The 14,958-nt window shown below is 44.1% G+C and overlaps 1 protein-coding gene across 2 annotated transcripts in view; it reads right to left on the reverse strand.

The window, feature by feature from the left end:
- Positions 1–14,958, reverse strand: part of LOC141166668 (tetraspanin-15-like) — a 200,725-nt gene that overhangs the window by 76,870 nt on the left and 108,897 nt on the right. For both annotated transcript variants that reach the window (XM_073653580.1, XM_073653581.1), the window contains exon 3: positions 13,051–13,125. In XM_073653580.1, coding sequence (XP_073509681.1) covers positions 13,051–13,125 — 75 coding nt within the window. The remainder of the gene's footprint in view (positions 1–13,050; positions 13,126–14,958) is intronic.

Raw genomic sequence — 14,958 nt, forward strand, 5'->3', positions numbered from 1 at the left:
GAAGGATGGTATAAATATCCACAATAAAGATTCCCCACCGCTGCTTTAGATGATCACAGTTTTTTGCTGATTGTTATTTTTTTCACTGCGCAGCCAATCTAAAGTGATTACAAAATTTGGTTGCTATTGACGGCTATGGTGTTCTTTTTATTAAAGGGATTTTCTGGATCCTAGACAAATTTCGTCAAGTCACTGTATGTGACTATAGATTGCCAAATCGTAACAGTGTGCAATGCTCACATTGTCACAATACCCCTGTATTCTCTGTGCAATTGGGTGGTCGTATGCAAATCTAATACTTGAGGTCATGTGCCAACTAGATTCTCATCCAAGCACAATTGAGAGACATGGATGAGAATCTAGTCAGCAAGTGTGCAAATAGTATACTTGCAGTCACGTGACCATCCACTCGGGCTGGGAATATGGCAGGTGTAACAGTGCGCAGATTGCACACCATCAAGATCTGGCAAGCAGCAGTCACAGGTCGACAGTAGAAATTTGTCTACAGCCCAGAAAACCCTTCTCATACCAAAATGTCCCTGACAGACCCCAAATAAATACGAATGGGATTTGGTGAAATAAAGCAAAAAAGGACGATATAGAAATCTTATTATATCTGCAATCATCCAACAAAACAAATTAGCTATAATCAACCATATCACAATGGGCAATATTTAATTAATCGTATGAGCTGTAATTAATGCGACTTCCTTGCTGAAAAAATAAATCAAATTTACATATCCAGTAACTTTAATACCTTTTTCTCCAAACCATTCATCACCATCTTGGACAAAGTCTTCTTTTTTTTTTACTTCTTTTATGCTCATTTGCAATTAGTGAGATGGATATGAATGCAAATTGTTAACACTTTCAGGGCTGAGCTCGTCTTGCTAAACCACAGGCCCAATCTGTTAGAGTTTCACATGCTTTGCATATATTTCTTTAAATGGTGAAATCAAATTGGGACTTTCCATGTATTAGACACAACTGGGTAATCCCCTAATAGTTATCAGTTAATCCCCTGTAAGAAAACAACCAAACTACTTATATCCTTAACCTGAAACCACACTTAAGGAGTAACCAAACTTTTGTCTTATTTTTAAGCCCTTTAATTCCCTTCTGATTGGTAGAGTCCTGCATCCTGAGACCCCCATAGATCACTAAAAAGACCTCTGACAAGTCAGCAGCTCAACTGGCATGCTCACCCTGCTACGTACAAATTCAATAGAAAGCCTATAACTGTCTCCAGAGCTGCGCTCTCCCGACTCCAGAGCTGCGCACTTCCAGAGGTCTTTCGAGTGGTCGATAGGGGTCTCAGGAGGCAGAACCTCATCAATTGGAAAGGAATTCAAAGGGTCTAAAAAATAAGTTTAATTACTCTTTAAATGAGTATTCCTTTTACAGACAGCGCTGAAGAACATTGATAATTGCTTTGATGATTGAACGAGAAAATCATTGTTAGGGTATGTGCATATGTCAGTATTTGCAGAATAAATATCTACTGCAAATACTGGCGTGTTGGCAGGAAAAATACTGAGCAAAATGTGTGTTTTTTATGCTGTTTTTGTTAAATAAGTCTGTTTTTGAAGCATTTTTTTCCCATTTTCCCTGGGGTGAAAAATGGTGCAATTCGCTGAAAGAACTGACATTTTTAATTGAAAATGCTTCAAATCTGCAAGGAAAAAATAATCAACATGTGCAGGAAATTTCACAAATCTCATTCAATTTGCTGGTACAGTGTATTTTTACGGTAAAAACTAGCGGGGACATTGCGGCAAAAAAGCAACGTGTGAACATGCCCTTGAAGGGTTGTACCAAGTATATAGATTATTCTTTATTGATAAGATATGGAATAACATATTGAAACCTGGAGGTCCAACTGCTGGAACACCCACTGATCCTGAAAGTAGGGCTCTACAGATCCTTGTCTGTATGGAGCTCGGTGATTTCTGGCACTGCCATAAAAAATTGATAATCCCGATCTCGGGATCGATGGGGTTCCTACTGTTGACATACCCATCAATCGCGAGATCGGGATTATCAATTTTTTTTCAATAAGTTATCTCTTATCTTATCGATAGGGAATATCTTTTACACTTAGTACAACCCCTTTAACAATAGATGACTTTCAAAAGAACTTGACTCTTTAGGAGGGATCATTTTATCTAATATGCATAGCGGTGTCCCAAATCTTCCCGACAGCAGATGCCATGTTGAGGAATAAAAAAGCGGGCATGTTGGATTTCAATAAGCCCAATGGTTTTGTTTCTGATAGAGATAAACCATCAGAGGTATCTGGTAATGAATATCATAGCTACCTACATCTAATGTGTAAGGCCAGCTTCATTTACATGGGGACCTATTAATACTAAGACGTCAAAGAAGACGATTTGCACAGTTAATAAACATGTTTGCCTATTATTTGGCACGTGTCCCATTTGGCACCAAAAGTGGATACTGAAAGGAGAGCTTCAAGAAAACCAATCACCTTGTTAAGCTTGGGTAACTGTCTGTATTATTCTTTTACTAAAAATGTAATAATTTTACTGCGAGTTTGTATTTTACACAAGAGCCTCTTTATCTGGCAAAATGTTCTCATTATCTTATGTAAGATATTATTCGCAGTCAGAAGGTCAAGAGGCCATGGACAAATCTTAAGCATCTTACATTGTGACTTTAAAAATTAGCAACATATGAAGAGAAAGACTCTTCACTGATGCCAATCTGCTGAGAATTAGGCATAGTTGCTGTCATGTTACTAGAAAAGTCCAAACGTTAACAGTAATTTCCATTGCAAATCTTGTCACAAATTTGCATGTCCTATGCACATTATTTCTCACTGCAAAATGCAAAAAAAATTATCTAATTTATACAATGTGATTTTCTTGATTTTTTGGGGGGATAATCTATCTCTGAATGCTAAAATTAACCTACCCTTAAAATTATAGTCTATTCATGTCTTTGTCAGTGGGCAAACTTACAAGAACAGCAAGGGATCAAATAATTATTTCCTTCACTGTATATAAAATATATATATATTGTGACAGAGTCACTGGTGATATATGAGGGGAGGTATGTGTCACTCCGGCTGCTAGCCTGTGTGAACTGAAACCTACAAACTTTCTGCCAGCATGTTATATGCTGGGGGTTAACTCACTTAAAGGGTGTGTTTTTTTGTGAATGGCAAAGAGGGTGGGAAGTCATTCACACTACCTCCCCTCAGGATGTGGCTGAGCTAGCTTAAATGCTCAGTCACTTTTTTTTCTGTAGTGTGTGGTCTGGAGAGTGAAGTCTCCAGGCTGTGTTTGGTGAAGCCAGAGAGCAACACCGAAGGACTTGTAATTGGTGAGACTTCACTGTGCAGGCAAAGCCTCGCTCACTAATGGACTCTGTTATACTTTATCTTTTGTTTTCCCGCTACCCCGGAGAGGGCCTGTTTATTTTTGTGGAAGGCTGCTGGAGTTTATGCCATACAATAAACCAGCAGGAAGTTAACCCAAACAGTGTGTCCTGTGTCAGCCTCCGGAGAGCCAAGCAAGTCGTTTTACCAAAATATATATAAAACACATTTCTGCTACATGTAGTAGAGCATACTTGTATTGTATGAAACTTATTAAACCCTAAACCTGTGTCAATGTGTATGCATGTAATGTGTATGTAATGTAGTGTGAGCGCATTAACATATTTACTGATTGCTGTCTTCCCCAGTTTCCAGTGCTGCTCCGATACTCTTCTGATTCATGTGACTGCAATTCTGACTCAGCGGATAACACGGGGGTCTAGGTGTGAGCTGGAAGTTGCTTTTACAATGTAAATCTATAGAGCATTAGAAAGAGTCTCCATATATTTACATTGTAAAAGCAACTTCTGGCTCACACAAAGACCCCAGTTAGCCGGTGTAAAAGTCATGTGAGTAAGAAAAGGAGCGGAGCAGCGCTCTAAACTGGGGAAGACTGCAATCGGTATGTAAATTAATGACGTGCTCCTTAGGACCGTGGGGTACTCGCCACAGGGTCAGTCGGTTCCTTGGGATTGTCAAGTGGACGTGACCCGGTCCAGGGCCCTAGGCGATCAATAAAAAGGACAGTTTATTTAGGGGAAAAGTTTTGAGACGCCACCAGTGGTATGCGGCTATAGGTGGCCGCCGCTGCTGAAAGACCACTGGGCCCGTTGGTGACGCAGCTGGGATGGATTTGCTCCCCACTGGTAGAGCAGGGCCCCAGGGCTACCGGTACGGTTTATGTAGGGGATTGTGGATGTTAGGGTGCAGGACTGAGGGTGCAGATAATGACCAGACGACACAGGAATGGTGGTTTCCTCTACCTTTACTTGATGTTTGATGGTGCAGAAAGGGGCGCTGGTAACAGAAGGTAATGGAGATCCGGGCAGCCTAGAAGCAATTTGGGGATCCACCTCGCCAGGTGGAGTTGTAGGCCTTCCTTCTGCGCTGTCCTCTTTGGCCCTGCTCCCTGAAGCTATGCTGCGGCCCTCTTTCTTGAGTGATCGTTAAATCCTAGCCCGTATGGCAGGCAGCTCGAGCCTTTTACAGGTGTCGCTCCTTCGTGGCCTCTCCGGGCTCTAGCATGCTGCTGAGCCGCCGTCTCCTGCCCTCCGGATTTAGCTGCCGGGACTTCAGTACCCGAGCAACCACGGACTCGGGTTTCTCGCGTTTTTCTCTGGGGCAAGCTTGGTCATAGCTCCCCTCCCCAGGTTCTCCCTCGTCGCTCTCCTGTCTCCAACTGACTTTTCTCACTCCAACTGACGTTTCTAACCCCCGCCTCCGAGCTCCAATTTAAAGGGGAAGCTCCCCTGAAACCGGGTTAGAGCTCCCTCTTCTGGTCTGGAGCCAGGAAAAGTGTTGGATGCTGGTGTTACCTGATAAGGGGACCCCTCCTTTCTTCTAGGCATGGCATCACCCCCTGTGAGGGAGGCAATGCCAATGTGGCAACCGGACTCCTGGGGTGCCACATTAACGCACATACACTACATTACATATTTATTTACAGAGGTTTAGGACATAAGTTTCATAGGAGTGCTTATTTAAAAGGGCTATGACGTTCAGAATAAAACATATGATACCGTTTTAGATTTTATGTTGCTTATAAAAATCCCCCCAAAAAACAACAATTATTGTCTAGTTTTGAACCTAATGATTTGGCAATGAATTCATGAAATCATTGAATTTTAATGTGGAAGCACTCAAAGGTCCTAGAAACTTTTCGAGGTTGGTCTCATTAAAACAACCTCTGTTCACCATTGAAGAGCATCCCCCACTTTCTATGAGCCGGGGTGGGTAGAGCTGCTTTATAAAAGTGGTTCCGGTTCTTGTGGGCTTGAGCCATCTTTCTATCATGTAGATAACATTTGATCTATAGGATAAATGAGTAGATGGCTGCAGTTTTCTTAGGAAAATAAGCTGTTTCCCTAGGGTGTGTGGAACGCCTACATTTTTTAAGGATTGGTCTCTGATGAGACACCTCCTCTAATGAGTCAGCTGTATCAACACATCTGTAAAAGGATCTGAAATCTGTAGCGTGCACTCTGGATAGCAAACTTTTTGAAGCTGCTCATGATGCTTTAGGTACATTGTGCTGTTACATGTAATATGAGAGCAACAAGATGCAGGGACAGATAGCCTGATTCCAGAGATGTGTCACTTTTGTCACTCTGTTTCAATACAATCAGTGTTTATCAGCAGGAGATTATCACTACAGGACAAGCTGTCCTCATGCCTCCTAGTCCAACCACACCACTGATTGGCCGCTCTATGCCTATGCACAGTGTACATAGAAAGCTGCCAATCAGCGGTGTGGACGGGGTTATACACAGCTCAGCATTCCGAGGTCTGCCAGATGTGCAGCAAACTAAGTAGTAAACTAGGTGACACATCACTGGAATAAGGGTCTCTGTATCTTCATGCTGCTGTCAGATTTAATGCTTTTCAATATCCCTCAATAAACAAAGAAGGGTCCCCTGCTGATCTTGCTTTCCACTAGTAAACAAAGCAGTGCTCAGTTTCCCCAAATAGTCACATCATTATTCTATCTCTCTCCTAATAGTCCAATGAGCCAAGTAATTGGCTGCAGTGGTTACTTTGGTAGTCGGGCCATGTCATTGGTTAAAGTATCACTCCAGCAGTTGTTTTATTGCACCGCTGGAGTGGTGCTTTAAATGTAAGTTCTCAACCTCTTGTTTTATACTCACCTTCCGGCGTTTTCATCTGTTTCCAGTGTCGCTTCTGTCGTTTTCTGGCGAAAAGTGACATGTCGACATCTCCAGTGATTCATGGAGCTGCGCAGAGGTCACTTTTCAATACAAGTCTATGAGAGCCTCATTCTGGCCTCGCTCTGGCTCTCACAGACTTGTACTGAGAGCTTGCGATGTAATGTCTGACTTCCGGCCAGTCAGAAGCTACTGTCACAAGATGACGCTGCAGGACCGGAGTGGTGCCGAAAAACGGGGAAGGTGCCGAAGGGCAAGTATATTAATGGGGTAAGGAGACTTACATTTAAAGCGCCACTTCAGTGCTGAAACCCCCCCTCCTGGATTGGTGCTTTAAGCACAGAGTGTCAGGGTGCATCAGAGTGGTGACACTGGAATAGTGCAAGCACTAAAGCAGCACTCTTCCTCCCATCAATATTTTTAATATATTCTACCCAGATAATTCTTCTCTTTTCCATTAGGTCTATGACCTCACATGATTAAAAACTGACTAGCTGAATCCTTTTAACTCTATGCAGAAACAGGAGGTCAATTTTCCCTGCATGAGTCATCACAGCAAAAGTCACTGGCAGAGGGAGGAGGGAGCAACTGAGTCAGGAGTTAAAGAGGGGAATGATTTCTGAAGGGACAAGAGAGACTTCCTGTTTCTACATAGAGCAGAGAAAAGAGAAGAATTAGCTGGGTAGAAAGGCAAAATGAGCAATTGTAAGTACACAGTGCTATATAATATGATGACTGCAATATATTAAGAGGATAAAAACTTTGATGTGAGTGCGTTTTAAAAAACAATAATCCCCTTTGGCCCAGGTTTTCAAGAAGTCATAAAACTCCTTCTCTCCCTGACGTGTATCTGATGCAACAGCCGGATACTAAGAGACACAGTGTGAAATTGCTTCCCTAGAACGGGACTTTGAGACTTTCCCAGCACAACGCCCGCCGTCGTGATGCCAGGTAAGATAGATTTGTGATTTATACCCTCTATTACCAAAAGGGCAATTTACCCCTCAAGTCTTTTGTAAAAATAGCAAAACGATAAATCCAAGCTTAGTGCACACCCTGGTAATCGCTGACAGGGAATCTAGGAAAAGCGGCTTCATGTTCACTTTGCATCATTTCATCCATACATCAGAAGTATGCTCTATATAACAGTATGATGACGGAGAGAATAAAGGTCACATGATGCGCCCCCAACAAATATATCAGGCACCATTAGTGTCAGAGAACTGATATATGCATAACACATACACAATACATCGCTTCCAATATTTTATCTGAGTTCTGTTATTATAAAACATCTTCAGTTTATTTATGAAGCTTACTTATACACTGCTCAAAAAAATAAAGGGAACACTCAAATAACACATCCTAGATCTGAGTGAATGAAATATTCTCATTGAATACTTTGTTCTGTACAAAGTTGAATGTGCTGACAACGAAATCACACAAAAATCATCAATGGAAATCAAATTTATTAACCAATGGAGGCCTGGATTTGGAGTCACCCCCAAAATTAAAGTGGAGAAACACACTACAGGCTGATCCAACTTTGATGTAATGTCCTTAAAACAAGTCAAAATGAGGCTCAGTATTGTGTGTGGCCTCCACGTGCCTGTATGATCTCCCTACAACGCCTGGGCATGCTCCTGATGAGGTTGCAGATGGTCTCCTGTGGGATCCTGGACAGTCTGTGGTGCAACGTGACGTTTGTGGATGGAGCGAGACATGATGTCCCAGATGTGCTCAATCGGATTCAGGTCTGGGGAACGGGCGGGCCAGTCCATAGCTTCAATGCCTTCATCTTGCAGGAACTGCTGACACACTCCAGCCACATGAGGTCTGGCATTGTCCTGCATTAGGAGGAACCCAGGGCCAACCGCACCAGCATATGGTCTCACAAGGGGTCTGAGGATCTCATATCGGTACCTAATGGCAGTCAGGCTACCTCTGGCGAGCACATGGAGGGCTGTGCGGCCCTCCAAAGAAATGCCACTCCACACCATTACTGACCCACTGCCATTCGGGTCATGCTGAAGGATGTTGCAGGCAGCAGATCGCTCTCCACGGCGTCTCCAGACTCTCACGTCTGTCACATGTGCTCAGTGTGAACCTGCTTTCATCTGTGAAGAGTACAGGGCGCCAGTGGCGACTTTGCCAATCCTGGTGTTCTGTGGCAAATGCCAAGCGTCCTGCACGGTGTTGGGCTGTGAGCACAACCCCCATCTGTGGACGTCGGGCCCTCATACCACCCTCATGGAGTCGGTTTCTAACCATTTGTGCAGACACATGCACATTTGTGGTCTGCTGGAGGTCATTTTGCAGGGCTCTGGCAGTGCTCCTCCTGTTCCTCCTTGCACAAAGGCGGAGGTAGCAGTCCTGCTGCTGGGTTGTTGCCCTCCTACGGCCCCCTCCATGTCTCCTGGTGTACTGGCCTGTCTCCTGGTAGCGCCTCCAGCCTCTGGACACTACGCTGACAGACACAGCAAACCTTCTTGCCACAGCTCGCATTGTTGTGCCATCCTGGATGAGCTGCACTACCTGAGCAACTTATGTGGGTTGTAGAGTCCGTCTCATGCTATCACGAGTGCGAAAGCACAACCAACATTCAAAAGTGACCAAAACATCAGCCAGAAAGCATTGGTACTGAGATGTGGTCTGTGGTCCCCACCTGCAGAACCACTCCTTTATTGAGGGTGTCTTGATAATTGCCAATAATTTCCATTTATTGTCTACTCCATTTGCACAACAGCATGTGAAATTGATTGTCAATCAGTGTTGCTTCCTAAGTGGATAGTTTGATTTCAGAGAAGTTTGATATACTTGGAGTTAAATTCTGATGTTTAAGTGTTCTCTTTATTTTTTTGAGCAGTGTATATCGCTGTCATATACCACAGTGATTTACAGACATAATCATCACTGTCCCCATTGGGGTTCACAATCTAAATTCCCTATCAGTATGCCTTTACAGTGTGGGAGAAAAGTGAGAATCTGAAGGGAACATAAGGTACTTTGCGTTTTTTGAGCAAAGAGTGCAAAAGTCATCCAACCATGTCAAGGTGAGCTTTTATCGATGGTCCCTAAACACTAAATGTCTTACCTCTCTATGTGCCAACCAGGTCTCATCTGAATGGGGAGTGAAAGAAAACCAGACCTAGCTCTCAATTAAAAGCTTGTGTGGGAAAGATGGCTGGATAAGGGTGCTGAGCCCTGAAAAAAAAAATAATAGAGACCCACACACCTTTAGAGACCATCCATAATAGAAGGTCACCTTGACGTAGTTGGATGGCTTTTGCGCGCTTTGATAAAAAAAAAACAAGTACATTTACGTTTTATACCTTTACAGCAATATTGGAGTTCATGTATTCGTTAGTCGCAGTGTGCTGACGCACTGTGCATGTGTATGTTAGTATATTGACCATATAGCGGATTTGTGCACCTGTAATTTAATTTAATACTAAAGATGTGCGGGCCCTATTTTTTCTTATCATACATAATACCCTATAATACCACACTACCTCGAGGATTTTTTTCTTTTCTGTTTAAGCCTTGAACATTCCAGACTGGCTTATTTTGGATTCAAATGTACTTGGAGACAGAATCTCACAATTATTATAAACCATGTGTAAAACACATTGGAGCCAATTCATCAAAACTAGCGTTGTGCACGCTAGTCTTCACAAAGGACTTCCTGGAGTAGAGTGCGTCAAATTCATTGGAAGGCTCCTGCCTAGCCAGAAAAGCTACTCCAGTGAAAGACTGGAGTAGCATCTCTGGTGTAACAAATGCAGTTGGTTTTAATGAATTTGGCGGGTGGGGGGCATAGCCACGTCCCATCCAGTCTTCTCCCCAGCTTGGTCCATTCTGGCAAAGCTGGCCGAATCTGACATGAAACCTCCAAAAGTCACAAGATCCTTGTTGGGCAAAAACTGTAACTTTTCAATGTGTTTCATTTCTCCAGAAAACACTTTAATGGACCAACCCTGTAGAATACAGATAGTCAGAGTTAATGTGTAGACAGGAACCAGACAGACAAGTATGGTAAGGGCCTTAAAAACTATTTATTTTGCGGTCCCAAACGAGGGGCGCATTGGGATTTTGAGGATTTTTGGCAAAAGCAAAGACTGTCACCAAAACAAAACAGCGGCTTTTTGAAAGTGTCGGAAAAGTTCAAACAAAAAAATCTACTTGGCATATAAAATGCTGAACAAGCAACGCAATGATAGGGCTCATTCACACAGCAGTGCCTGTTAAAACCCATGCTATGAGGTTATAGAGAGCCATACAGTCTTCATGTGCTGACGTACAAGCTCCCTATGGTGCCAAATATACAAGGATATTCTCCTCTACAAGAAAGGCTCTGTATATATGGCATCCAAAGGAGTATGTTACAAACATACCCCCACATGAGGCACATTGTCTACAGCAGAGGGATGATGGGCCTCTGTGGTAACCCTTTTAGGACATAGTACATAAATATACATACTGATTAGAGTTGTGGTCTAATTATACTCAAGTACCCAAAGTTGGATAGTGTTGGGCAGTGTTGGCAGCCTGGTTGCATGTTGGCTCTATAGTAAAGGGAATATGTCATCAGTTTTTTTTCTATGTAATCTGACAGCAGCAGCACGATGTAGGGGCAGAGACTCTGATTTCAGCGATGTATGTTAGTTTACTGCATGCAGCAGTTGTGACAGAATCACTGTTTTCTCTGCTGCAGAGTTTTAGGTTTCTCTGTACCTTGTGTAACATTCCTGGCGGCGCGCTTGCATGGTGCACCACCTCCCACCATGCAAGACCGCAATCTTACCTGTCAGTCCATGCTGCACTCTTTGCTCCACTACCTGCTGTCTCTTGTCTGATTGCTTAGGGCGTCGGCGCGGCTTTCTGCTTGTTTCTTATAGCTACTGTGTGCACAGTCCTAATGCATCCCCAGCCTATTGCTGTGAGTCACTGGATACTTAAACCCCCTCCACCCAGTAGGAGGTGCCTGAGCAACACTTTCACTCAGTTTGTCTTTTGCAACTGAGGTGTCAGGTCCTGTCCTGACTCTAGTCTGTCCGCCACCCTGGGGGGCTGAGTACCCAGGGCCTTTTCCTGTACCTGTGTCTTCTAGTCTGTTTCCGCCACCCTGGGGGCCGAGTACCCAGGGCCGCTACCTGTATCTCTGACTTCTAGTCTGTTTCCGCCACCCTGGGGGCTGAGTTCCCAGGCTTGTTCCTGTATCTTGTTCCCGGTTTAGTTCCTGTTTGAACAGTGTCCTAGCCCGTTACTTGTTTCTCTCAATGTCCGTACCTGCCCTTTGCCTCCAGTGTCTGAACCTGCACCTAACTCCTACTCGTTGAATCTGTACTTCTGTTTGTGAGTTTTGTGTCCACTCGCTACTTCATTGTAAGTACCTTGTGTGTATCTGGTTCTGCTTGTCCCCTTTCCCTGCCTCCGTATCTACCTCCTGTGTTCTAACCATCTTCCTGTATTTTCCAGTCTGTTCCATGTGAACAGAGCCCTGTCCTGTCTGCCTTCACCTTCTGCTCTGCTCTGCTTGTTCACCACTCCGGCGGTTCCGCTCTGCTCCGCTCTGCTCCGCTTGTTTACCGCACCTGCGGTTCTGTTCTGCTCTGCTTGTTCACCGCTCCGGCGGTTCCACTCTGCTTCGCTCGTTTACCGCACCTGTGGCTCTGCTCCGCTCTGCTTGTTCTCCGCACCTGCGGTTTTGCTCCGCTCTGCTTGTTCATCGCTCCTGCGGTTTTGCTCTGCTAGTCCACCGCACCTGCGGCTCTGTTCCTGTATCCCAGTCTGTACTGGTCCCTATCCAGCCTGCGTTCATACCAGCTAATAGCTGCCTGTCTGCATTCCAGCCGTGCCTGTCAGCACCCAACTGTCTGCATACCAGCCGCGCCTGCCAGTACCCACCTGCCTTCATACCAGCTGTGCCTGCTAAGTACCCACCTGCTACCATACCAGCTGTGCCTGCCAGTACCCACCTGTCTGCATACCAGCTAACCTGCCTGTTCCTGCATTCCCCGGTGTGGGTCAACAGCTGTGACCGGAGTCTGACCTGGAGTAGCACCTGGTCCCTCTGCTCGGTTCCTCCCTGTTTCACGGAGTCGACTGAGCCGCCGTGCGACCTTGGTCGGATCGGGTTGATACTTAGTTACACCCCTCCGGCACTCCTCGGTTCATGGTACAGTGGGATCACTAATCACGCGCACGCCAGTCAGTCCGGGCGCAAGCGTAACACCTTGTATACTGAAAGAGAGCTGTTAATCAGTGGTGGGGGTGTGGTTGGACTAGGAAGCACAAGGCAGCTAGTCAGATGGTGATAATATCCTGCTGATAAAACACTGGATTTTATTGAAACATGAACAGTGACACATTGCTGAAAACAGGGTCTCTGTCCCTACATCATGGTGCCCTCATATATTTTGCCCTTACATAGCAAAAATCTTTTGATAGATTCCCTTTAAACAAACCTGTCACATGATTCTCTGAGATGATTACTCGACTTGATTGGATGGGAAAAGCTGTCTGGGGCCTGCTTCTTGGACTAGTCACCTCATCCCATAATTCCAACTATGTTTTTCTATGCAAGGTTTCTGAGAGTAATGCAGGAGCTGATCTGTGATTAATGCTGCCCCGCTCCCCCCAGTTTCCCTTTAAGGCCGTAATCATACATTTCCTAAAAAGAGTTATAAGGAAGTTTGAAATCCCCCTCCTGTCTCATCATAGACTTAGGCGGTTGCATTGTCCTTGCTCAGTACCTTATGTTACAGCATTCATACAATTTCCAGCCCGTTTGTATATAATTAGACATGTCCCCAGTGTTAATCATACCTCATTTTCACACACCAGTTCAATAACAATCAGGAGAATCTCAACAAGGAAGATGACAAGTAGCACCCAGAAGAACTGCAGAAGAAAAGCAGAAGACATTGGTTAGATTGTTGAAATCAAGTTTTACATGAATAATTGTGACTATTTAGTAATGTTTCATCTCCGTTTCCAAGACACAATCTGTATTCTAAAGAAAAACTTCTGAAATCTTGCAGCTTTCACACTAGACAAATCTTATGCTGTAGAGATCATTTCTCAGCCTATTACTGTAATCACAGCTGATGGTCACAGCTCACCTCCTCTTCCTCCCTGTACAGTAGCCTCTGTTCAGATCACAGAGCATGCCTACAACACTCTCCCAAAAAAATCATCTCCAAACTGTAGGTTCCCATGGTCCATGTGGTGGCGGTAAAGCGCATCTCTGAATGTTGTTAACAGAAGCTCAAACATAATGGCTGCAACAAAGAACCGATCAGATAAAAATGTATATTTATCAGTATCTGGTTCTGATTAATAAAATACGTATTCCCTATTATAGGTGCCAGATGTATAAATACACTGGATTATTGGGAACTAGTTGAAAACTGTATAAAGTTTACTTGAAATGATGAAGACAACCTGCAATAAAATGGGAACATCTTATTTGGGTATCGGTCATTATTTTTCCCCCGTTGTTACAGGAGTCCGGGTTCTCGTTACTTGGGATTCTGGATGCTCGATTAGTCTCCTTTCTCTGCATATCAGCCATTACAACAAGACACACTTGATGGACACTTTGATTAAATTCTGTATAAATGTAAATGAAAAAAAGAGCCTGCTATCTACATCCAGCCTTTCATCCATTACACTCTGTTAAATGAAGCCTTCCCGTGTCATTCCCTGTTAATATTTGATTCATTGTCTAGCTGGTGACCCGTGCCCTCTATTTTATCTATGCCATTTTGAATGGAGGGGGGTACAAGTCTCCAGCATATTAAATGGCAAGCGTCACAACTAAAATACAATCAATAAAAGCATGCTGGAAGGAAAAGTGGTTAGCGGGAGACGTCCTGACTTGTCATGTTGTCACAGGCTGCTCGTGTGTCCGGATATTAACTGATCACATAATAGAGACAACATGTTTGTGCAGAATCCCATGTGACAGGCGAAGTATCGGCACCAGCACTGTGCGCCCATACTGGCATTAACCTCTGCGCCTCTAGGAAATGACAAGAAATGGAGCGCTCATGTCTCTGGTCCCTGCTGCATCAATGATGAATTAGGTCATTAGATCTGAATGCAGCAGAACTATTTTATAGGAAGAACAGGTTTCCTTAACTCTTTGTTGTGATGACTAACTTCTAGATTCCAATACTAGTGCCGATACAATACTCCAGTTGTCTCCATTGCGACTGGAAGTCATGACTTCTTGGCCATCAACCACCTGACCACTGAGGACACCGATCTGCTGCAGGGTCAGATGACTGATAATTGGGATATCATCCCACCAAAAGTGATAACTTTGATCCATCAGTCACTTGACTCTGCAGCCAATCAGTGGCCTACGGTGATGGTAGTCACTTCCTGTCCTTGAGGATAGAACCTGAGCGTGGGAGGATTTGAGTAGTAACATTTATTTCTATATTTTATAATGAATTCCTTCACTGTCATAATTTTTGCTAGTTTTAAGATAAACTAATTGTTGCATACCTATCCCCGGGCTCCACTCCCTTCTCCAGGGTCCGCTGCCCTCTGTTGAGCTCCACGTTGGGTTTTGCAGGTAGCCCAGCATGGATCTATGACATCATCTCCCTAGACCTGTTTAAAGCCCATTAACACACACACACACCAGTGTCTTGGGATTTAGACTCCTAGTCCTATGTAAGGTGTCCCCCACCCAGACCTAAGGCATAGAGGATCCACCTCATC

Source organism: Phyllobates terribilis, unplaced genomic scaffold, assembly GCF_046119375.1.
Source record: "Phyllobates terribilis strain yellow unplaced genomic scaffold, ASM4611937v1 Scaffold_11__3_contigs__length_659146591, whole genome shotgun sequence".
NCBI lineage: Eukaryota > Metazoa > Chordata > Amphibia > Anura > Dendrobatidae > Phyllobates > Phyllobates terribilis.